Source organism: Dendrobates tinctorius, unplaced genomic scaffold (assembly GCF_039654945.1).
Source record: "Dendrobates tinctorius isolate UK_male_01 unplaced genomic scaffold, ASM3965494v1 ptg000189l, whole genome shotgun sequence".
Classification (NCBI taxonomy): Eukaryota; Metazoa; Chordata; class Amphibia; order Anura; family Dendrobatidae; genus Dendrobates; species Dendrobates tinctorius.
Window position 1 is genome coordinate 6,680,209 of NW_027361856.1, and position 25,321 is coordinate 6,705,529.

Consider the following 25,321-nt stretch of genomic DNA (forward strand, 5'->3'; position numbering starts at 1 on the left):
AAAATCATTTTTGTTCTCATTAATGTGCACTCTGCACCCCATCTTGACTGAAAAAAACCCCCCAGAAAAGTAGAATTTTTTGCAAATTTATTAAAAAAGAAAAACTGAAATATCGCATGGTCATAAGTATTCAGACCCTTTGCTCAGACACTCATATTGAAGTCACATGCTGTCCATTTTTTTGTGATCCTCCTTGAGATGGTTCTACTCCTTCATTGGAGTCCAGCTGTGTTTAAACTGATAGGACTTGATTTGTAAAGGCACTCACTTGTCTATATAAGACCTCACAGCTCACAGTGCATGTCAGACCAAATGAGAATCATGAGGTCAAAGGAACTGGCCAAGGAGCTCAGAGACAGAATTGTGGCAAGGCTCAGATCTGGCCAAGGTTACAAAAGAATTTCTGCAGTACTCAAGGTTCCTAAGAGCAGAGTGGCCTCCATAATCCTTAAATGGAAGAAGTTTGGGACCACCAGAATACTTATGACCATGTGATATTTCAGTTTTTCTTTTTTAATACATTTGCAAAAATTTCTACATTTCTGTTTTTTTTTAGTCAAGAGTGTACATTAATGAGAAAAAAATTAACTTTTTTGTATTTACCAATAAAACGAAGAGTGAAAAATGTAAAGGGGTCTGAATGCTTTCCCTACCCACTGTATAGCTAGATAGAGATGATCAGACAGGGAATGGGAAGAGGATGTGCCAGGTTATATCTAGATAGAGAGGATCAGACAGGAAATGGGGGAAGGTGGTCCCTGGTTATATGCAGATGGGGGAGTTAGTACATAGAATGGGAGGAGGATGTCCTGGGTTATATCTAGATGGGGGTAAGTATAGGGAATGGGAGGAGGATGCCCCGGGTTATATGTAAATGGGGTTAGTACAGGGAATGGGAGGAGGATGTCCCGGGTTATATCTAGATGGTGAGTTAGTACAGGGAATGGGAGAAGGATGTCCCGAGTTATATCTAGATGGTGAGTTAGTGCAGAGGATGTCCTGGGTTATACGTAGATGTGGAAGTTAGTACAGGGAATGAGAGGAGGATATCTCAGGTTATATCCAGATATAGAGGATCAGACAGGGAAGGGGAGGAGGATGTCCCAGGTTATATCTAAATAGAAGAGATCGTACAAGGAATGGATGGAGGATCTCCCAGGACACATCTTGATGGAGGGGATTGTACAGGGAATGGGTGGAATATGGCCGGAAACATATGTACGGAGAGGGAGTCGTGCAAGGAATGGAAGGAGGATGTCCTGGGACATATCTGGGTAGAGCGGATAATACAGGGAATGATGTTCTTTCCATTTTTTATTTGGGCTTCCTAGGTTTTCGCTGCCAGCTGGAGTTAGAGCAGAGACTGTTGAGAACATTGTGTGTAGAAACAGCTCGGCACATTTTGAGCCAGGAATGGCGAGAGGTGGGCAATCACCCAAAAAAATGCTTACTACCAGTGTTTAGAAGTGAATAGTGTGAGGAGAAGAATCCAAATTGTTGTATAACACTGACTTTCTTGAGTTCTCCGTTTCTTGAGGTACAATATTAACCATTAATATGACCATGTGTGATTGGTAATTAGGATGAACAGATGGATCACTCACCACCATCTTGTTGATGCTGACCCAGCAATCTTCAGGAAATTCCTGCAGCATCGGAACCAGGAACTGTAGGCAGCCGTCCCAGTGACATAGCAGCAGCATCATCCCAATGAGATTGAAGATCCGCACCACTGCACTGGCCAGGTCATAGGTCATGTGGAAAATCTAACCAAGAATGGAAAAAGATCCATTTCAGAAGACAATGAAGACAATTAGGAACCAATCAGGTCTCTACCATCAAACAAGAATAGCTCCATAACCTGATCATATGATGAGCACAGTCCTGTACTAGCACATACTATATGTACATTGGATAATTCCTCACCTCTTCCCATTGATGGATATAACGGATAAGTCTGGAAAGTCGTAGAAGTCGTAGAAGACTCAGAATTTTGGTAAATCTAACTATCCGTAGAGCTCGGGCCGTCTTGTAAACTTCAGTGTCTACGTTTGTCTCCAGGTCCACAATAAGAAAGATGTAGTCCACAGGGATAGAAGAAATGAAGTCCACCAGAAACCAGCTCTTTAAATACTTCATTTTAATAATGTGTGGGTCCAGAATAATCTCTGTGTTGTCCTCAACCACAATCCCTGTGCGGAAATTCAGGATCAAGTCTGCCAAGAACAACGTGTCGGAGAGTACATTGAACACAATCCACGGAGGGGTATTCTGATCTTTGAAAAATGTGATTCCCACTGGGAGAATTATCAAGTTTGCAACCATAAGGAGGAGCATGATTAGATCCCAGTAAAACCTGGATGAAGGGGAGAAGGTGAAGAAAAGTGGACAACAGCAGAGGAGTCGATATATGAATCAAGAGGTCACATAGAAGGTTGGATGAGGGGGAGCACAAGAGAAAATATAGAAATGAGCCCAGACGTCACAGATGTAAAGGTTGACACAACACAACCACAAACGAATGAGCCAGAGCCAGGAATAGAAAAGACATTGTTGTGATCAGTGCAGATTTATGGCACAAGCATTGAACAGATATTGAAGACAAGGAGACGATCAGGAGACAGAGAAAGTTACACAAGACATGGGAGAGAAGAATACAAGACATGTTAGTACATAAGTTCAAGAAGCACCTAAGGCCTCATACACATTAAAGTCCATCAAACCCATCGATTTCAGCAGGACTGTCCAACTATTCAATATGTGTCTTGGCCTCTCGACAGATGATGGTGGGGTAGATAAGTGTCGGACAGTTTTAATTCAGTCACTCAGTCCCTTCTTTCTTTGTGAGATAAAAAGCTGGCAGAGACATGTGGCAGTGGCTTTTTCTCTCTCCCACATGAAAATACATGAAAGCTCAGATGAATTAAGTGTTCATGTATATGGGGAAGTCTGGAGAGAGAACAGTCAGCTCAACACCTTCACCCACTACTATTACCCACGGAGGCAGCGACTCATTTTGCCGATGTTTCACCAATGGGCTCCTGTATTGGAGCTGTATTTCGCTTTGTCGGTAGTGAAGCATTGCTGTCTCTGTTGTATTACATGCAGTAAATATCGCTTCAAAATGTCACAAATAGCCATTAATTAACACTGATAAATACAATTTACATCATAAATTAAAGTTGTCTTCAAAAAATAAACTTTCCAATACTTACTAAAGGACAATGGCACTCATCTCCTATACTGAGATATATAACCTCGGAATATCTGCACTCACTGAAAAAGTCAGATTGCACAGGGTGGAGAGGGCTCACCCAGGACACTTGTCGAGACCCTGCAGATAAGCTACTAGCTCTCATGTTTGAGCAAATTATTAATTGCAGTATTGAGACTGGGATAACAAATGGAGGCCACCCAAGATAATTATAGTTCATTTTCTGATGTCAAGAACAGTCAGTGCAGTGCTTCTGAGCGTGCAAGAATATTATAACAGAAAGAGACGCTTGTTGCCCAGAGGTGGAAGTGAAGAATAGTGAGTGCAGTGCTCCTGATTGTGCAAAAACATTATAACAGAAAGACACACTTGCTGCCCAGAGGTGGACATTAAGAATGGTGAGTGTAGTGCTCCAGTGTGTGTGAGCACATCACATCAAAGAGATGCTTGTTGCCTCTTCAGGTGGAAGTGAAGAATGCTGAGTGCAGTGCTCCTAAGTGTGCGAAGACATACAGTGGGGAAAAAAAGTATTCAGTCAGCTTCCAATTGTGCAAGTTCTCCCACATAAAAAGATGAGAGAGGTCTGTAATTGACATCATAGGTAGACCTCAACTATGAGAGTCAAAAGGAGAAAACATATCCAGAAAATCACCTTGTCTGATTTGGCAAGATTTATTTTACAAATTGCGCTGTAAAATAAGTATTTGGTCACCTAAAAACATGCAAGATTTCTGGCTCACAGATTTGTAACTTCTTCTTTAAGAGGCTCCTCTGTCCTCCACTCATTACCTGTAGTAATGGCACCTGTTTGAACTTGTTATCAGTATAAAAGACACCTGTCCACAACCTCAAACAGTCACACTTCAAACTCCACTATGGTGAAGACCAAAGAGCTGTCGAAAGACACCAGAAACAAAATTGTAGCCCTGCCGCAGGCTGGGAAGACTGAATCTGCAATAGGCAAGCAGCTTGGTGTGATGAAATCACCGGTGGGAGCAGTAGTAAGAAAATGGAAGACATGCAAGACCACTGATAATCTCCCTCAATCTGGGGCTCCACGCAAGATCTCACCTCGTGTGGTCAAAATGATTACAAGAACGGTGAGAAAAAATCCCAGAACCACACGGGGGACCTAATGAATGACCTGCATAGAGCGGGGACCACCGTAACATAGGCTACCATCAGTAACTCACTACGCCACCGGGGCTCAGATCCTGCAGTGCCAGATGTGTCCCCCTGCTTATGCCAGTACATGTCTGGGCCGTTTGAAGTTTGCTAGAGAGGATTTGCACTATCAAGAAGAGTATTGGGAAAATGTCATATGGTCTGATGATACCAAAGTAGAACTGTTTGGTAGAAACAAAACTCATCATGCTTGGAGGAGACAAAATGTTGAGTTGCATCCAAACAACAGTATATCTACTGTGAAGCATGGGGGTGGCAACATCATGCTTTTGGGCTGTTTTTCTGCAAAGGGACCAGGACGACTGATCCGTGTACATGAAAGAATGAATGGGGCTATGTATCATGAGATTTTGAATGCAAATCTCCTTCCATCAGCAAAGGCATTGAAGATGAAACGTGGATGGATCTTTCAGCATGATAATGATCCCAAGTACACCAGGGCAACGAAGGAGTGGCTTCATAAGAAGCATATGAAGGTCCTTGAGTGGCCTAGCCAGTCTCTAGATCTCCACCCCATTGAAGATCTTTGGAGGGATTTGAAAGTCCATGCTGCCCAGCGACAGGCCCAAAACATCACTGCTCTAGAGGAGATCTGCATGGAGGAATGGGCGAACATACCACCAACAGTGTGTGCCAACCTACTGAAGACTTACAGAAAACGTTTGACCTTTTTCATTGCCAACAAAGGCTATATAACAAAATATTGAGATTAACTTTTGTTAAAGACCAAACACTTATTTACAACCATAATTTGCAAAATAAATGTTGCCAAATCAGACAAGGATTTGTTTTCTCATTTTGACTCTCATAGTTGTGGTCTACCTATGATGTCGATTACAGGCCTCTCTCATCTTTTTAAGTGGGAGCACTTGCACAATTGGTGGCTGACTAAATACTTTTTTTCCCCAATGTAATAACATCAAAAGATGCTTGTTGCCCAGAGGTGGACATGAAGAATGGTGAATGCAGTGTTTGTGTGTTCAAGAACATCATAACCGAAAGAGGCGCATGTTTCCCAGAGGTGGACATAAAGAATGGTGAGTGCAGTGCTCCTGAGTGTGCGAGAACATTACATAAAAAGACACCTGTTGCCCAGAGGTGGACATGAAGAATGGTGCGTGCAGTGCTCCTGAGTGTGCGAGAATATAACAGAAAGAGACACTTGCTGCCCAGAGGTGGACGTGAAGAACAGTGAGTGCAGTGCTACTAAGTGTGCGAGAACATAATAAAAGAAAAAGACGCTTGTTGCCCAGAGGTGGACATGAAGAATGGTGAATGCAGTGCTTCTGTGTGTTCAAGAACATCATATCCGAAAGAGGCGCATGTTTGCAAGAGGTGGGCATAAAGAATGATGAGTGCAGTGCTCCTGAGTGTGCGCGAACATTACATAAAAAGACGCCTGTTGCCCAGAGATGGACATGAAGAATGGTGAGTGCGGTGCTCCTGCGTGCGTAAGAACATAACAGAAAGAGACACTTGTTGCCCAGGGGTGTACGGGAAGAATGATGAGTGTAATCCTTCCGAGTGTGCAAGAACATCATAATGGAAAGAGATTGCACAGAGGTGGACGTGAAGAATGGTAAATGCAATACTACTGAGTGTGCAAGAACATCATAACAGAAAGAGACTCTTGTTGCCCAGAGGTTAACATGAAGAATGGTGAGGGCAGTGCTGAGTGTGTGAGAACATACACATGCTTCTCACAAAATTAGTATATCATCAAAAAGTTCATTTAAGTTCTTCAGTACAAAAAGTGAAACTTATATTTTATATAGAGTCATTATAGACAGAGTGATCTATTTCACGTGTTTATTTCTGTTAATGCTGATGATTATGGCTTACAGTCAATGAAAACCCAAAAGTCATTATCTCAGGAAATTAGAATAATTAACAAAAAAAAACCTGGAAAGGCTTCCTGAGCATTTAAAAAAGGTCCCTTAGTCGGTTTTAGTAGCTCAACAATCATGGAGAAGACTGCTGACTTGACAGATGTCCAGAAGGTAGTCATTGACACACTCCACAAGGAGGGTAAGCCACAGAAGGTCATTGCTAAAGAAGCCACCTGTTCGCAGAGTGCTGTATCCAAGTTTATTAATGGAAAGTTGAGTGGAAGGAAAAAGTGTGGTAGAGAAAAGTGCAAAAGCAACCAAAATAACTGCAGCTTTGAAAGGATTGTTAAGAAAAGTCCATTCAATAATTTGGGGGAGATTCACAAGGAGTGGACTGCTGCTGGAGTCATTGCTTCAAGATATACCACACACAGACGTATCCAGGACATGGGCTACAAGTGTCACATTCCTTGTATCAAGCCACTCATGACCAATAGACAATACCAGAAGCGTCTAACCTGGGCCAAAGAGAAAAAGAACAGGACTGTTGCTCAGTGATCAAGGTGTTGTTTTCATATTAAAGTAAATTTTGCATTTCATTTGTAAATCAAGGTCCCAGAGTCTGGAGGAAGAGTGGAGAGGCACACAATCCAAGGTGCTTGAGGTTTAGAGAGAAGTTTCCAAAATCAGTGATGGGTTGGGGAGCCATGTCATCTGCTGGTGTAGGTCCACTGTGTTTTATCAAGACCAAATTCAGCACAGCCATCTACCAGGAAATTTTAGAGCACTTCATGCTTCCTTCTGTCGACAAGCTTTTTGGAGATGGAAATTTAATTCTCCAGCAGGATTTGGCACCTGTCCACACTGCCCAAAGTACCAATACCTGGTTTAAAAACAACAGTATTACTGTGCTTGATTGGCCAGCAAACTCATCTGACCATAACCCCATAGAGAATCCAACAATGCAGACGAGCTGAAGGCTGCTATCAAAGCAACCTGGGCTTCCATAACACCTCAGCAGTGCCACAGGCTGATCACCTCCATGCCACGCCGCATTCAAGCAGTGATTGATGCAAAAGGAGCCCAGATCAAGTATTGAGTGCATTTACTGAATATACATTTCAGTAGGTCAACATTTCAGATTTTAAAATCATTTTTCAAGCTGCTGTTATAAAGTATTCCAAATTACTGAGATAACGACTTTGGGGTTTTCATTGGCTGTAAGCCATAATCATCTACTGGAGTCACCCCTCCTGCGTCAAACAGCGGCCTCCAAAGACCTTGAGTTCACTTCAGGTGGAATGTAGTAAAAATGGGTTCATGGGGCGGACTCAGCGGACGGTGGACTATGGGTCCCTGAGGTGGACTCAGCGGACGGTGGACTATGGGTCTCTGAGGTGGACTCAGCAGACGGTGGAATATGGGTCTCTGAGGTGAAGTCAGCTGACCGTGGAATATGGGTCTCTGAGGTGGACTCAGCGGATGGTGGAATATGGGTCTCTGAGGTGGAGTCAGCTGACGGTGGGATATGGGTCCCTGAAGTGGACTCGGCAGACGGTGGAATACGAGTCCCTTGGGAAGAGCTCAGAGGACAGGAAAATGAGATTATTAATGGGCTCGACATATTTCTATCCAACTTGTAGGAGTAAAAGCGACAGATGTGGGGTTACGACTGATGCTATCTGCGCAAGGATGACACGCAAATTCGTGAAGCATTCCATATCACAGAAGCAGCCCCCTTTTACATCTATGACCACTAAATACTCCACAGCTGCAGGTCAACACTGTGATCGTACGAAAACCCAGGGCCTGCTGGCTATTTAACGATGGAAACTGCCGTTTCCACATGTCATGCAGATATAGACACGGTGTGCGAGGGGGACACCCAGCAGCAAGGTGTACTCATCAGGCAAACAAAGCGCCGACAAGGCATAACCCCAGGGAGCGTAACAACTTTTCTGAAATCTTGCACCAAAAAATCGAAAATGAGGTTGAACGAGGTAGAATGGCAGGCCCCTTTCAATCGTTGCCTCTCCAAAATATCAGAATCACCGCCAATAGGGATTATTCCTAAAAACTAACCAGGAAAATATCGTCTAATCCATCATCTGTGACACTCAAAAAGTGTATCGGTTAACGGCGCTATCCCCCCAGAGGAAGCTTCCGTGACATACGTGTCTTTTGACAAGGCGATAGAATTAGTCCACACAGCTGGGCCCGGCGCCCTGCTAGCTAAATCAGAGAGTCGGCATTCCACCTATTAACCGTGCACCCTGACTGCTTCCACCTATTAGATTGCAAGGTGGACCAGCACTATTATTTTGATATGTGCTTGCCAATGGGATATCCCATTTCATGTCACTATTTCCAGCTATTCAGTTCTTTCCTGCACTGGGTAGTCAGTTATGAAGCAGGCAGCAATTCTCTGACTCACTACTTTGACGATTTTTTTTTGTTCGTCGGCCCCATAAATTCTAAACTCTGCTCCTTCCTTCTCGAAAAATTTAAATTTATATCACGGCATTTCAGCATAACGCTATCATCTGAAAAAATAGTTGAACCATGTAATGTATTGCCTTTCCTTGGCATCGAAATTTCCACAGGTTTCTGTGAAGTAAAAAAAAAAATCACCCGACAACAGATGCGTCCTTGCTAGCTTGCTAGGTCTGCTGACATTCTCCAGCTGCATAATGCAGGTCGGTAGAGCCTTCTCTTGCCGTTTATCGTTAGCAACAAATCTCATTAACTCAGAATGGGTAGTTGGAAATCCGCATGCTTCGCCAGATATATAAGACCTGATTTGCTGAAGTAATACGTTTTGTCTCTTACAGGCGTCTGTAAGCCACAGTTTGGGTAATAGGACATTCATATGTCTACTGGGCCGCAAAAAGGGCCGAGCTTCGGCCTGGAGGAAAAAATCTAGGCTTCCCGAGACTAAAGGTCAACTGGAGAGGTATCAGAGGGCTCCAATGGCAACAGGTGTTCCCGGAGATAGTCAACATCTCCAGGAGGGCCAAAGGGCCGGTAAGGCCTCTTTCACACATCAGGTTTTCGCCGTCAGGCGCGATCCGGCGCTTTTGACAGAAACCGGATCTGGCGAAATGCAATGCCGGATCCGGTTTCCCCCCCATTGACTTGCATTTGCGCCGGATCGCGCCGGATGGCCATGCGTTTCATCCGGTTTTCGCCGGATCCGGCAATGTGTCGCGATCCGGCGTCTGGAAAAACGTCTACTGTAACGTTTTTTGTCTCCGGCGAAAAAGCCGGACACGCCGGATCCGGCGCGTCCGGCTTTTTCACACAATGAAAGCCTATGAGCGCCGCAATGCGCCGGATCCGGTTTTTTGGTCTGAGCATGCTCAGTAGCTCTGCCCACAGGAGATATATAAAAGCAAGACAATGGGACCCTCAGCCACACCCAACATGCCACCCAAGCCAAGAACCAGGAGCAGGAGAAGGCAGCAGACATCTGCAGCAGCAGCACCATCAGCACCACCCCAAATGGAGCAGCAAATGGAACATGCTGAGGAGGGGAGTCCAGCAGCAGATGAGAGATGGTAATTATCAAATCCCCCATTCCTCCAAACTAGGGCCATGGAATATCAAGATATTCATTGGCCCTTTGTTTCTCTTTATTCAACAGCCGCCAAAGAGATGCAGCAGCAGCAGCAGCAGCAGAAATGGCATCACTGGCAGCAGCAACAGCAGCAGCAATACCCACAGCCATGGAGTCTGGCCATCAACAGGACAGCACATCTTCTTCTGGGAGCCCTCCCTCGCATCGTCAGCGTTTGACGGTAAGTTTTTATTTCCAAAATCCATCATCTCTGTAATATATGTCTATTCATTGACTTTTATTTCAAAACAGGAATCACAAGATGAAGAGGAGCTCCCAGAAGAAGAAGGAAGGGGTGGACAGACACCTGGAGTGGGCTCACAATTGGTAAGTTTTTTGCATCAAACGCAGAAACACAACATCACACTACACACAACACATAGAAAACAATGTTCTGCAGACCACACACAGCAAACAAATGCCTACATCCAAAGACATAACATTTTTTGTTTTCTTCTCTAGTCTTCCCAATCTGGTGCTCGGCCAAGAGGTCCTCGCAGTGCCTCCCAGGGTCGTCGGCGACAGCAACGCGGCGGTCACCAGCGTGTAAGTATAAATATTTTTGCTTTTTTTTTTGCACTTTTTATTTCATTTCTTTTGTGGAGGCTAATTATGTTATTTTTGTCTTTTTCTTTAACAGCCTTCACAGCGTGCTCCCGACTCTGACGGTGAGGATGGAGGGATTGATGTGGACCGCCTCATCGATCTCGTCAGAGAAAGGGAGCCGCTCTGGAATATGGCTGACCGCCGCCACGCTGACCTGATCGTTACCTGACGACTCTGGGAGGAAATCTGTTCTCTCCTTGTGGGCCGCTGGGAGGACCTCGAAGCTCGGGCCCAGATTAAAGAGCGTAAGTATATACAGTACCGGTTGCTTGATGTAAACCAGTGTTTCCCGAACTCCAGTCCTCGTGGTCCCCACGGATCATGTGTTCAGGATTTCTATTTACTATGGAAATCCTGAAAACATGACCCCTGGGGACCATGAGGACTGGAGTTTGTGAAACACTGATGTTGTATACTAACCACTCCTTTCTCGTTTCAGGGAACAGAATTGTGAATCGGTGGCGGTCTGTGAGGGATCGTTTCAAGAAGGAGTTCAATAAAGAGATGCGGGCCCCGAGTGGATCTGGAGGACGCAGGAGCAAGTACAAGTACGCACAAGCCCTGTCGTTCCTCCGGGAAACAATGCTCACCAGAAGGTAAATATTACACACCACATGTGAAAAAAAATGTTAGATGTAACTTTTTTTTTTCAGCCAGGGCCATACCATGTCAGTATTTTAATTGTTTTTTTTTCTCTTTATTCCACAGCACGGTGAGCAGCACTCGGGAGCCTGCACGATTGGACCCTTCTGAGGCGATCCCTGAGGAGACCGGCACCGAGGGACACTTCGACCTCCCCGGTACATCTGCACCTTCCCAGCCTTCCCACACATTCGACCCATCTGTCCCATCCACCAGCACAGGAGCATCGTGGCCGCCTACATTACATGAAGCTGCTGGTGAGGAGATCGCTTTCCCTTTACCCCACCCTTCTGCCCCTGCCACCTCTAGTACACCTGCGGGTACTGGGCGGCAGCGGCAGAGGGGTCAGGAAAAGAGTTATGCGCAAGAGTTCTTGCATCTGAATGCATCTTTCCAGAACTGTCTCAAAGTCTTGTCAGAGCAAATCTCCGCAGGCTTTCAGCAGATCAACTCCAGCATTCTGGAGGTGAAGACACTTCTGCAAACCATGCATTCAGAAGCAAGATCTTCGCCAAACCACACCTTTTTCAGGTCTGTTGTGGAGCGCATGGCAACACTATCTCCTACCCAGCAGATGCATGTAATGCATTCGTGCCACGGTGCTCTACAGCAGGTTACCTCCCAACCTCCTCCACCCACCACAGTAGTTCCTCCACCTGCACCCCCTCCAGCCACTTTCCATCCTCCCCCTCCTATTACATCTGCACCCCCTCCAGCCACTTTCCATCCTCCCCCTCCTATTACATCTGCACCCCCTCCAGCCACTTTCCATCCTCCCCCTCCTATTACATACCAGCAACCTCACCAGTACCAGCAACCTCCCCAGTACCAGACATCTCCCCACTTCCAGCAACCTGCCCCATACCAAACTCCTTCCCCGTACCAAACTCCTTCCCCGTACCAAACTCCTTCCCCATACAACTTTCCATCAACATCATCTGCTCCTACAGTCCCTGCCCAACCCTCCACTCCACCGCCCACCACCTCTTCTGCCTCCCACATGTCCACCCATTCTGTAGCTTTTTCCACACCTTCACCTCTAACTGTTCCTTCCCCACCACGATCCCAGTCCTCTCTCCACACACCCAGTGTCGAAGTGTCCCGCAGCCCCTCCAGCAGTATTTCCACCCCACAGTACACAGATTTGTAATGTGTGTTTTTTGTAATAAAAATGCCCATTGGGTTTAAAACCTTTATTAAAAAAGTTTTTTGCACTTTAAAAACATTTTACAAAAAAAAAAAAAAAAATTTAAATAAAAGTTAAATTATCGTTTCACAATGGTTGTCTGTCATTTCTTTCTGCGGCGAACTATGTTTTAAAAAAAGGTTAAATACAGGGTATTTCAAAGGTAAAAAGGTATTCAAAACCAGGTATATAACTGTGGGTAAATTTTAGCTTTTTGCCACAGTTGTGTTCCTGGTTGTGTTTGAAGCAAAGTATTTCACCTAAAAAGTTGTGTTTATTGTTGGTGATTTCCTACCAATGTACACAACTTTTGTTAAAAGGTGAAATACTTTGCATAAAACACAACCAGGTACACACCTGTGGCCTAAAGGTAAAAATAGTAAGACCATGACAAGATAGCCAACTTTGGTTGGCAAAGGTATATACTGTTGGTCCAGAAGGTACACAAGTTTAGGGCACAAATCTTTCACACTCTGTCATCCCAGTGTACTCTGCCTTGAGGTGACAAAGTATAGTGGAAAATTGTCCCTGAAACCGTCACAGAACTTCTAGTGGTAATATTTCTAATGACAACATCCATCTTCGCCAGTAACTTGCTCTTCTCTCCAACCTGCACTTTCTTCTCTACAACCTGTCAAAGAAGGGCTGTAGGAACATGCTATATCTAGTTTTCCAGTAGCCAATCCCATTCGGAAGGCCACAAGGGTCAATTTTAAAAACCGGATCCGGCGTAATCCGTCGAAAAACGGATAGAAAAACGGATGAACCAGATGAGACGGATCCGGTTTTGTCTGTCAAGAACAAGACGGATCCGGCAGAAAACCGGATCCGGCACTTCAGGTTTTACAAAACATTTGCCGGATCCGGCATTCCGGCACGACGCCGGATCGCGCCTGACGCCGAAAACCTGATGTGTGAAAGTAGCCTAAGGCTAGTGTTACGCGCCAGTGGCAATGATTTGGGCAAACGCAAAATTACCAAACTCTATATAGTGATGACAACAGACATTGAACGTTTTACCTGTTTTCTTCCCGGATATGATATTGGTGTGGTCAGAGATAGTACCACGAGCCGTCTGGTGTGACGCTAGGGATGCAAAAGCCATAGAGCATTCAAGGAGGGAGATCAATGCGCAAATGGCAAAATTCGTGAGGGGAAGATGTGGGACTGTGGTTGGTCACCACCATTTGAAAGGCAATAATCCGACACTATTAAGACAGGATGGAGTTCACTTTACAGACATTGGTCTTGACATATGTTTGTCCGGCTTGCAGGCCATATTGTTGATCGGTGGGGGTCAGAGTCCTGTATAGGTCATACACATGATTCTACGTGGCGGAAGAGGTAGAGAAGGGCAAATGTTCGTAACCAGTCATTGGCCCGCTCGTTTGTCTGTCGCAGACATGGCCATCGGCGATGAGCACGTTGTGAAATGTAAGTGCCTTTCTCTGCTTATGCAATCAATAAACTGTGACCGACCTGTTTCAACTCATCTAAGCCTGTCTGTGTTTTCATTACAGGAATGGCGGGAGGGGGAAGGCATTGTTGACACATGGGTCTCCACAGTCTGGTGAGTACAGTGCTCCTGAGTATGCAAGAACATCATAATAGAAAGATTGCACAGAGGTGGACATGAAGAATGGAGAGCGCACTGCTCCTGAGTGTGGGAGAACATAATAGAAAAAGACGCCGGTTTCCCAGAGGTGTACATGTACAATGGCGTGTGCAGTGCAGTGCTTCTAAGTATACACTTAGGTAGGAAGGAAGGATCATCCCCGCCCTGCCGCAAGAAAAATTCCAAAAATTGTAGAGATTTCAATGTGGTTGACAATATTTGTGGTATGTCCTGTTGTCCTGATGAAGGGGTCACCTGAACCCTGAAACACGTAGAATAAACCACGTTGAAGCCTCTACAATTTTTGGAATTCTTCTTGCGACAGCGAGGGGATGATCCTCCCTTCCTACCTAAGTGTATACTCAGAAGCACTGCACACGCCATTGTACATGTACACCTCTGGGAAACTGGCATCTTTTTCTATTATGTTCCCCCACACTCAGGAGCAGTGCACTCTCCATTCTTCATGTCCACCTCTGTGCAATCTCTTTCTAATATGATGTTCACGCACACTCAGGAGCACTGCACTGACCATTCTTCATGTCCACCTCTGAGTAACAAGTGTATTTTTCTGTTATGTTCTCTCACACTCTGGACCACTGCAATCAGTGTATGCTTCAACCAGGTACTGCACTGACCGGTGGATCTGCAGCAGCCGCCATTAATATATGTCTTTCCTTCACTTTCACCAGGTGAGTAGTTCTCTTGGTGGGCAACTCTGTGTAACGTTTGATAAGACCCTATTTGCGCTTTTGTGTCTCCCTCTTTTCTCAGTGCTTCTGAGTGTGAGAGAACATAACAGATAGAGATGCTTGTTGCCCAGAGGTGGATGTGAAGAATGGTGAATGCAGTGCTTATGTGTGTATAAAAACATCATATTAAAAAGAACCACTTGTTGCTCAGAAATGGACATAAAGAATGATGAGAGCAGTGCTCCTGAGTGTGCGAGAACATTATAACAGAAAAAGAAGCTTGTTGCCCAGAGACGGACATGAAGATGGACATGAAGAACGGTGAGTGCAGTGCTCCTGGGTGTGCGAGAACGTAAAAGAAAGATACACCTGTTGCCCAGAGGTTGATGGGGCTTTATAAAACCTTTCCCCTTTTGTAATCTAGTTTATGGGACTGAGTGAAGAATATTGGAGATATAATTTAATGTCAATCATTTGAATCCTATTTGGCAGGGGATTCAAAACACCCTCCACATGTGGAGTTGTAACAGGACACCTAGCATAGCAGAGGATCAAGTCTCAAAAGGCTGTGAGTGACAGATCTCACAACTTGAGCCAGCTAATCTTAGAACAAAACCCTTGCTTGCAAAATAGATGCCATGTGGTCTAACTGCTTTGTTGAGTCAGCTATAATTTCAATTGAAGAATATGGACGGTATCGTACATACTGGTCACAAATTGGTAACATTTCGAGGTCTCTGGACTGGACAGAACGCCTTCTAGGGTCTCAATCTGTTCTAGCCCCACAGAGTGGAGAGATACATAGAATGGCTACTAGGATCCTTGTAGCAAAGCTGTGTTTGGTCTGAATGCGTATCAGGGACCTGGCTGGATCCGATGGTGCTAAAAACGCTTTCCTAGGACCGTCCATTAAGGAGTTATGATCCATCTTTGATTTTGTAGTTTTTAGCTGCTAGAGGCAATGGGAGGGGATTTAGGTTCAGCCCAGAGGGCAGAAGGTGACTGATGTGGGCTGTCTGTTATGCTTGCGGTTCACTTTGAAGGTGGAGAGCATGTCGATTAATGTGCTGTGAAGGACCTAGGAACCAGCTGGCAGTCCATGCCCGCTGCAGCCCAGTATACACATGGTCGAACATCAGCTTGGTAATTGACGATCCACCTGCTTATATCTTTTGTCCTACCACTGTTGTGCATCTGACCATTGTATATGTATAACCATTGTGTATATAGAGTATTGTCTAGTGTGCCCTTAAGGCGATTAAATATGTTACCTTGGGCTGCTCTTTTATCTCAATCCACAAATTCACATGTCCATTGCTTTGCTTAACCTGGTTGGCCTGGTTTCTGGATCGATAAAATCCCATTAACTGACTGGGTTTATATCTAACGAGGAACTGATGGCGGTCCTACCACGCTGGCAGAGCTCTGTTTCACTGGTACTAGTAAAAGGGACCTCTCAGGGTTGTGAGCGAGTGTGGTGCCACGTCAGTGACTGCATGGGCCACATCCTCTCAGTCCCCGAGACTCCTTGGGCCCATGTAGACAGGGGATGTTTGTGTAAAACTGTACCAAGCTGACTTACAATTCCTCAGGGGGTGCGGATGTCATGTCAGTGGAAGTGGGGAAAGTGTACCACGTGATCCCTCAGACATCATAGTGGTGTCAGGCAGAGTGGCGAGGTGCGGGAATCACAGTAGTTTGGACAGATATGACAGCAGGTATGGCTGCAGCCCTGGGCATAGATTCATTACTGGAAGGAGAATTCCAATTCCAGTAGATGTCGTAGTGATGGCAGTTTCTGCATCCTTCTATCATACAACATCTAAGTGATGACTGCGCTGTCGTTCCTGACATGTTCTGTTCCTACCGTGTATCTGCCCGCGCCTCTGGGTCAGTCCAGACAGCGGGCAGGAATGGCACAAATCTGATTGTGTTAGTGAAATGCAGATTAAGGGACAGCGTTGTGCCGGGTGTCCCAACCACTCTCTGTAATCTGCGGAAACTCTCATTATACACGGCTCATGGGATGACATGGATCAGGACACGCCAAGAAGTGGGTTGCTGCTGGTTATGATTGGCTTAGTGCAGGTCATCAGCAGGGATCATTGTCTGAGCTTTCCCTGTAGCTGTCTCCTCAGGAGCTGAGCAGATGTTCTCAGATGTTCTGCAGCAGACGAACAAATCTTCATCTGCAGCTCAGAACATCTTGAAGGAGGCGAGGAAATGGGCGTTTGTCTGGAGATGACATCTTCATAAGAGCTGTGATGTCATTGTGATGTAAGAAGCTTACCGGGTCCAGACCCTAATGAGTCTTATCCCCCAGAAACATAGAGGGCAAATGTTCTCCTCTGGGGCAGAGGGGGCATAAATCGCAGAAAACAGAAGGCACAGGGGACAGATGTCAAGGGAAAGAAGTCACAGAGGGCAGAAGTCATAGGGGGCAAAAATCACAGGGGGGCAGAAGTCACAGAAGGCAGAAGTAACGGGGCAAAAATCACGGGGCAGAAGTCAGAGTGCAGAAGTCACAGGGGGCAGAAGTCACAGAGGTCACAGGGGGCAGAGGTAACGAGGAAGAAGTCACAGAGGACAGAAGTCACAGGGGGGAGAGATTACAGGGGGCAGAAGTAATGGGGAAGAAGTCACAGAGGGCAGAAATCACAGGGGGCAGATGTCACAGAGGATAGGGGTAACAGGGCAGAAGTCACAGGGGCAGAGGTAACGGGGCAAAAACCACAGGGGGCAGATGTCACAGAGGGCAGAAGTTACGGTGCAGAAGTCACAGGAAGCAAAAGTCACAGAGGACAGAAGTTACAGGGGCAAAGGCCACAAGGGGCAGAAGTCACAAAGGACAGAACTCACAAAGGGCAGAAATCACAATGGGCAGAGGTATTGGGGCAGAAGTCACATGGGCACTGGTCACAGGGGGCTGAAATCACAGTTCGCAGAAGTCACAGGAGCACAGGTCACAAGGGGCAGAAGTCTCAGGGGGCAGAAGTCACAGAGGGCAGAAATCTCAGAGGACAGGAATTCACAGAGGGCAGAAGTCACAATAGGCGGAGGTAACAGGGCAGAAGTCACAAAGGACAGAAGTTACAGGGGGCAGAAGTGACGGGACAAAAGTAACAGGAAGCAAAAGTCACAGAAGATAGAAGTCACATGGGGCAGAAGTTACAGAGGGCAGAGGTAATGGGGGAAGAAGTCACACGTGACAAAGGTCATAGGGGCAGAAGTCACAGAGAACAGAAGTCACAAAGGGAAGAAAGGGGATAGCGGTAACGGGGCAGAAGTAACAAAGGGCAGAAGTCACAGGAGGCAAAAGTCATATGATGCAGAAATCACAGAGGGCAGAAGTCACAGGGGGCAGAGGTAACGGAAGAAGTTACAGAGAGCATAAGTCACAGGAGGGAAGAAGTCACAGATGGCAGAAGTCACAGGGGGAAGAAGTCACAGAGGGCAGAGGTAATGGTAAGGAAGTCACAAAGAACAGTAGTCACAGGGGGAAGAAGTCACAGAGGACAGAAGTTACAGGTGGCAGAGGTAACAAGAGGAAGAAGTCACAGAGGATAGAAGTCACGGGGCAGAGGTCATAAGGGCAGAAGTCACAGGGAGCAGAGGTATTGGGGCAGAAGTAACAAAGGGCAGAAGTCATATGGCGCAGAAGTCACAGAGGGCAGAAGTCACAGGGGGCAGAAATAACAAAGGGCAGAAATCACAGGGGGCAGAGGTAATGGCAGAAGTCAAAGGGTGCAGAAGTCAGAGGGCAGAAATCACAGGGGACAGAAGTCACAGGAAGCAGAAGTCACAGGGGCACAGGTCACAGGGGGCAGAAGTCACAGAGGGCAGAAGTCACGGTGCAGAAGTCACAGGAAGCAAAAGTCACAGAGGACAGAAGTTATAAAGGCACAGGCCACAAGGGCAGAAGTCACAGGGGGCAGAAGTCACAAAGGACAGAACTCACAGCGGGCAGAACTCACAACGGGCAGAGGTAACGGGGCAGAAGTCACAGGGGCATGGGTCACAGGGGTCAAAAGTCACAAGGGGCAGAAGTCACAGTGGGCAGAAGTCACAGGGGGCTGAAGTCACAGAGGCACAGGTCAAGAGGGGAAGAAGTGTCAGGGGGCAGAAGTCACACAGGGCAGAAGTCACAGGGGGCTGAAGTCACAGGGGCACAGGTCAAAAGAGGCAGAAATCACAGGGGGCAGAAGTCAGAAGAAGCAGAAGTCACATCTGGCAGAGGTAAAAGGGGCAGAAGTCACAGGAAGCAGAAATCACAGAGAGTAGAGGTAACGGGCTGATGTCACAGGGGGCAGAGGTTACAGAAGGCAGAAGTCACAGAATCGTAGAATCGTAGAGTTGGAAGGGACCTCCTGGGCCATCTGGTCCAACCCCCTGCTCAAAGCAGGATTCGCTAAATCATCCCAGACAGATGTCTGTCCAGCCTCTGTTTGAAGACTTCCATTGAAGGAGAACTCACCACTTCTCGTGGCAGCCTGTTCCACTTATTGATCACTCTAACTGTCAAAAAGTTTTTTCTAATATCTAATCTGTGTCTCCTCCCATTCAGTTTCATCCCATTGCTTCTAGTCTTTCCTTGTGCAAATGAGAATAAAGATGATCCTTCTACAATGTGACAGCCCTTGTGATATAGACAGCTATTAAGTCTCCTCTCAGTCTTTTGCAAACTAAACATTCCCAAATCCTGCAACCTTTCCTCATAAGACAGGGTTTGCAGACCGGTCACCATTCTGGTCGCTCTTTTCTGAACTTGCTCCAGTTTGTTGATGTCTTTTTTAAAATGTGGCACCCAAAACTGGACACAGTATTCCAGATGAGGCCTGACCAAAGAGGAGTAGAGGGCAATAATGACTTCACGTGATCTAGACTGTATGCTTCTGTTAATACATCCTAGAATTGCATTTGCCTTTTTTGCTGCTGCATCACACTGTTGACTCATATTCAGTCTGTGATCTATTAGTATACTCAAGTCTTTTTCACATGTGCTGTTGCTTAGCCCTATTCCTCCCATTCTATATATGCTTTTTTCATTTTTATTGCCCAGATGTAGTACTTTGCACTTTTCCCTGTTAAAAACCATTCTGTTAGTTGCTGCCCACTGCTCCAGTTTATTTGTATCTTTTTGAATCCTCTCTCTCTCTTCTCTAGTATTAGCTATCCCTCCTAGCTTTGTGTCATCAGCAAATTTAATCAGTTTACCCTCAATTCCTTCATCTAAATCGTTGATAAAGATGATGAACAAAACAGGGCCCAGGACAGAGCCCTGTGGTACCCCACTTGAGACATTCTTCCAACTGGATGTGCAGCCATTTACGACCACTCTTTGGGTCCGATCACTAAGCCAGTTATGAATCCACCTAACAGTTGCCTTGTCCATTCCATACCTAGTCATTTTTTCAATAAGGATTGTGTGAGATACTTTATCAAATGCTTTGCTGAAGTCAAGATATAGTATATCTACAGCATTTCCCTGATCCTCCCAATCAGTGATTCCGTCATAGAAGGAAATTAAGTTAGACTGACATGACTTATTAGTTACAAACCCATGCTGACTCTGTTTAATCACTTCATTCTTATCCAGGTACTGACATACATGTTGTTTAATAATTTGTTCAAAGATCTTTCCTGGTATAGAAGTCAGACTCACTGGCCTATAGTTGCCTGGGTGCACCTTCTTCCCCTTTTTGAAGATAGGAACAACATTTACTCTTCTCCAGTCTTCTGGGACTTCTCCTGTTCTCCAAGAATTTTCAAAAATTATGGAGAGGGGTTCAGAAATTTCTTCTGCTATCTCCTTCAGTACTCTGGGGTGTAATTCATCTGGACCTGGAGACTTGAATTCATTTAGGTTAGCTAAGTGTTTCCTCACTATCTTTCTGTTTATAGATATCCTGGATTCTTCTATTCCCTTAATAGGACAGTGAAGAACAGTTGATGTTACATTTCCTTTCTGAGAGAAAACAGATGCAAAATAGGAATTTAAAAGTTCGGCCTTCTCAACATCCTGGCTTACCATTTCATCATTTTCATCCTGTAAAAATCCTATAGCATCTTTGACTTTTCTTTTACTTTTGACATATCCCCAAAATCCTTTATTATTGCTTTTGACGTCTCTTGCAAGCCTCAATTCATTGTCAGCTTTAGTAATCTGATTTGTGCCCTATAGGTTCTGCAGACAGCATTATATTCTTCTTTAGATATGCCTCCCTCTTTCCATTTTATAAACATTCCTTTCTTCCTTTTTAGCATGTGCTTAAGTTCTGTGTTCATCCATCCTGGTTTCCTTAAATGCTTCCTATTCTTCCCTCTTTTCGGAATTGTTAACAATTGTGCTTTCATTTTTCAAGATTTCCCATCCTTCCTGGACATTTTTGTCTTTAAGGATATCCTGCCATTGGATCCCTCCAATTCTCTTTCTGAATCCCTTAAATTAAAATCTGCCTTTCTGAAATATAACCTTGACGTCTGAGTCTTCACATGTCTTCCTCCTCTAGTTATCCAAAGCCACAGGGGGCAGAGGTAACAGGGGGCAGAGGTCACAAGGGGCAGAAGTCACTGAGGGCAGAATTCACAGAAAGCAAACGTCACAGGTGGCAGAGGTAACAGAGGGCAGAAATCTCAAGGGGCAGAGGTAATGGGGCAGAGGTCACAGGAGGAAGAAGTCACTGGGAACAGAAGTCACAGGGGGCAGAAGTCATAGGAGGAAAAAGTCACAGGGGGCAAACGTCACAGGTGGCAGAGGTAATAGGGGCAGAAGTCACAGAGGGTAGAGGTGACGGGGCAGAAGTCACAGAGGACAGAAGTCACAGGGGGCAGAGGTAACAGGGAACAGAGTCACAGGGGGCAGAAGTCACAGAGGGTAGAGTTAACAAGGAACAGAAGTCACAGAGGAGAGAAGTCACGGGGAGCAGAGGTTACAGGGGGCAGAAGTCACAGGGGAGACATCACAAATGGCAAAGGTAATGGGGCAGAATTAACGGGACAGAAGTCACAGGGGGAAGAAGTCACAGGTGGCAGAAGTCACAGGTGGCAGAAGTAACGGGGGGGGCAGAAGTCACAGTGGACAGAAGTAACAGAGGACAGAAGTCACAGGGGACAGAGGTCACAAAGGGAAGAAGTCACAGGGATCAAAAGTCACAGAGAGGTCACGCACCATCTACAATGCACAATGACATGATGAGTCTCCTTTATCACAAATACCATGCAGATGCTATGACCAGAATGCCTTGTATGGGGCAAGAAGAAAGAGACAGCCCAACAAGAGGAGTCAGAGACCGTTATAGTGAGAGGAGACAAAGAAGACAGTCCTAGTGAAAGGAGATAGAGCAGAGACTGTCCTAGTGAGGGGATAAACCAGGGACTGTCCTACTGAGAAGAGATAAAACAGAGACAATCCTACTGAGAACAGGTAAGGCAGAGACAGTCCCAGTGAGAAGCGGTAAGGTAGAGACAGTCCCAGTGAGAAGCGGTAAGACAGGGACAGTCCCAGTGAGAAGCGGTAGGCAGAGACAGTACCAGTGGGAAGAGGTAAAGCAGAGACTGTCCTAATGAGTATTGGTAAAGCAGATAGTCCTAGTGAGAAGAGGTAAAGTAGAGACTATCCTACTGAGAAGAGGTAAAGCAGAGACAGTCCTAGTGAGAAGAGGTAAAGCAGATACTGTCCTACTGAGAAGACGTAAAGCAGAGACTGTCCTAATCAGATGAGGTAAAGCAGAGACAGTCCTAGTGAGAAGAAGTAAAGCAGAGACTGTCTGTGAAGACACCAGAGTATATCTTAATTACCCAGACGACTATGTTTTTGCAAACCAAGAAGAATTGACTTTTTATCTGTATATTGGCTTGTGGATTTAAGAGTTTATCTCTGGTGGGTCAAGAAGACAGACTTGCATACCATTTAGCATACTGTATAAGTCTGTAATAGTGAATTGTACATAGTGTGTGTGTTTATCTTTGTTTATTGTCTGCTAATAAGCTAATTGTGTATTTGTAAGACAGCACTTACTGCATGTGTTGGGGGGCACTCGCTTAGCAACGGGATGAAGGCACACGGGCACATTTTCTCCACAAAACAGTCTATTTGGGTTTATTTTACTCATAAGCCACGGTAACATATAGTACATAATACGCGACTTCCTGCAATAGACAGACACTACACCCACCAGTCCTCCTCTGACTAGTTCCTGGGGGTGTCCGTGCACCGTATCAATGTCTTTACTCGCACAGCATACACAACATTAGTTCGCAGTCTCTAATCACGCTGGACCTCACATCGTCTAGTTACCGTGGGTGACCGCACAGTTCATAGAAATTCCTTTTATCTGGAGTTACCTTACTGGAACTCCTGCTCCACACACTGATCTCCTGTCAGTCCTGGTTCCCAGGGAAGCTGCTGAACTGGGATCAACGTCCCGTAAAATGCCTTGCTCACCAGGCCAACTGACAGTTCCAGACCCTTAGCCAGACGATAGCTCCCCAACGCAGTGCTGTCATCGACTCTGCCAGTCCATGGTCTCACCCCATGCTCTTGAGGAAGTCCATCCCCTCCTGGGACCTTCCAACACATAGACCTTTCAGGACCTTAGAACACAGACCATTCAGATCCATACACACCGACCATGTGACCCAAACTATAGTCACAGTATGTAGCTGTAGCCACCCCCACACATGGGCAGTTTATGTGTGGTTAGTCACTCCCGCCCAGCTCTCCAAATAACCATGTAAGCCCCCCTAGTAAACTACACAAAACACTTGTGGAACTACAAGTCCCAGAGTAACAACATTTCGGGCTTACAGCGCAGACTTCCTCTGCAACACAAATCAGCCATTTACAGCAATGCCGGTCATCGTCTCACTATCACCCTTACGCCTCCATGCGTATCCTGAGGAGCACATACAGTGACCCCTAGCTGTAACAGGGATCTCTGCCTCACAGTATTGTATTCTATAACCAATTTGTTGACTTCAAAGGTAGATAGGGAAAGGCTGTGAGGGTGGACTGAAGGACACTGGGTAAATCTAAAAATAGATCACATGCCTCGGGTATAAAAAGACTCAAGAGATAGAGAGAGCAGATCTCATCACCCAGAGCTACCAGTCGGACATTCTGCAAAACACTCACAGATGAGAGAACTGCAGCCAATTCATCATGGCACCATCATGAGGGACACGGATCTATGATTCTATAAGAATCAATCTAGGGCTTGTCTGCTCCGGTTGGAAGGACACAAATCTGATCTAGTGACTATCTCTTAACCAGTGATATGTTTGGAGAAAGCCAGGTTTTGGGACTCGCCGGTCCCTGGTTCCATGGAGATGGTCGGATAAGCCAGGTGGTGACTCGTGTCAACTGACTTTGGACTTTGCGCGGACTCTATGGACATCTCCCTACACTTGTCAATATCTCTTCTCTTTGTGTGTATCACAGGTGGGATAGCGAGACTGGGAGCTCGGATGTAACATCTACCATTATGCCGGTGAGTCATCGGAAGGGTGAGATCCTGTAATGTGAACCATCTTGGGCGTAATTGCTGGTATTGTTCTGCTTGCTATTGGGTGTTGTGGTTCAATAAAGTATTGCCACACTGTTTTACCGTAACCCTGTGTTTTCTGTGTAGTATACTGCTCACCAGGAGATAGAGAGGGTGTTTAGTGGTATGAGCCCTGGTCCATGCAGCCTTGCTAAAGGCAGCCGGGCCAGCGGACGAGAGCACCTACTGACCACGTTTCTCAACACTATCCTAGTGAGAAGAAGTAAAGCAGAGACAGCACTACTAAGAGGTAAATTGGAGACAGTCCCACTGAGAAGAGAGAAACAGTCCTAGTGAGAAGAGGTAAAACAGAGAGAAACAGTCCTAGTGAGAAGAGGTAAAGCAGCCACTGTCCTACTCAGAAGAGTTAAAGCAGAGACTGCCCTAGTAAGAAGTGGTAAAGCAGGGGCAGTTCTACTGAGAAGAGTTAGAGCAGAGACTGTCCTACTAAGAAGAGGTAAAGCAGAGACTGTCCTAGTATGAAGAGGTAAAGCAGAGACAGTCCTACTGAGAAGTGGTAAAGCAGAGACTGTCCTACTGAGAAGAGGTAAAACAGAGACTGTCCTACTGAGAAGAGGTAAAGCAGTGACAGCCTACTGAGTAGAGGTAAAGTAGAGACTGTCCTACTGAAAAGAGGTAAAGCAGAGACCGTCCTAGTCAGATGAGTTACAACAGAGACAGTCTTAGTGAGAAGAGGTAAAGCAGAGATAGTCTTAGTGAGAAGTTGTAAAGCAGAGACTGTCAGTGCAGAGATACACAAGGTGAAGTGCATTTTGAAGAGTCAGACATTGGGAATGTTTGTACGAATGCCCATTCACCATATTCGGCCCATGTAAAGAAGCCAATGTTCGTTTGTTGGCTGATCGAATCGTATATGGTGGCAAAACAATTCTATTCTCGGCAGCACATCACCGATGTAACCAGGGGATGTGCTGCCAATAGCATGATGCTGTACGGGGGGAATGGACCACTGTGCTAGTGAGTGTCCTGTTCCCATCAGTAATTCATTGGCCGTTGTAAACTGGCCACTTATATATATAGTTGTTGTGGTCTACCTATGATGTCAATTGAAAGCCTCTCTCATCTTTTTAAGTGGAAGAACTTGCACAATTGGTGGCTGACTAAATACTTTTTTTCCCCACCGTATAATTGACTGGCCCTAGTCATAGGAGAGAGCACAGAGCCCATAGTATA

At 45.7% G+C, this 25,321-nt stretch overlaps 1 protein-coding gene across 1 annotated transcript in view; it reads right to left on the reverse strand.

Annotated features, from left to right (window-relative positions):
* Positions 1-25,321, reverse strand: part of HCN3 (hyperpolarization activated cyclic nucleotide gated potassium channel 3) — an 89,037-nt gene that overhangs the window by 17,059 nt on the left and 46,657 nt on the right. Inside the window, exons 2-3 of the mRNA XM_073552334.1 lie at positions 1,927-2,356; positions 1,605-1,766 (exon numbers count right to left, since the gene is read on the reverse strand). Coding sequence (XP_073408435.1) covers positions 1,605-1,766; positions 1,927-2,356 — 592 coding nt within the window. The remainder of the gene's footprint in view (positions 1-1,604; positions 1,767-1,926; positions 2,357-25,321) is intronic.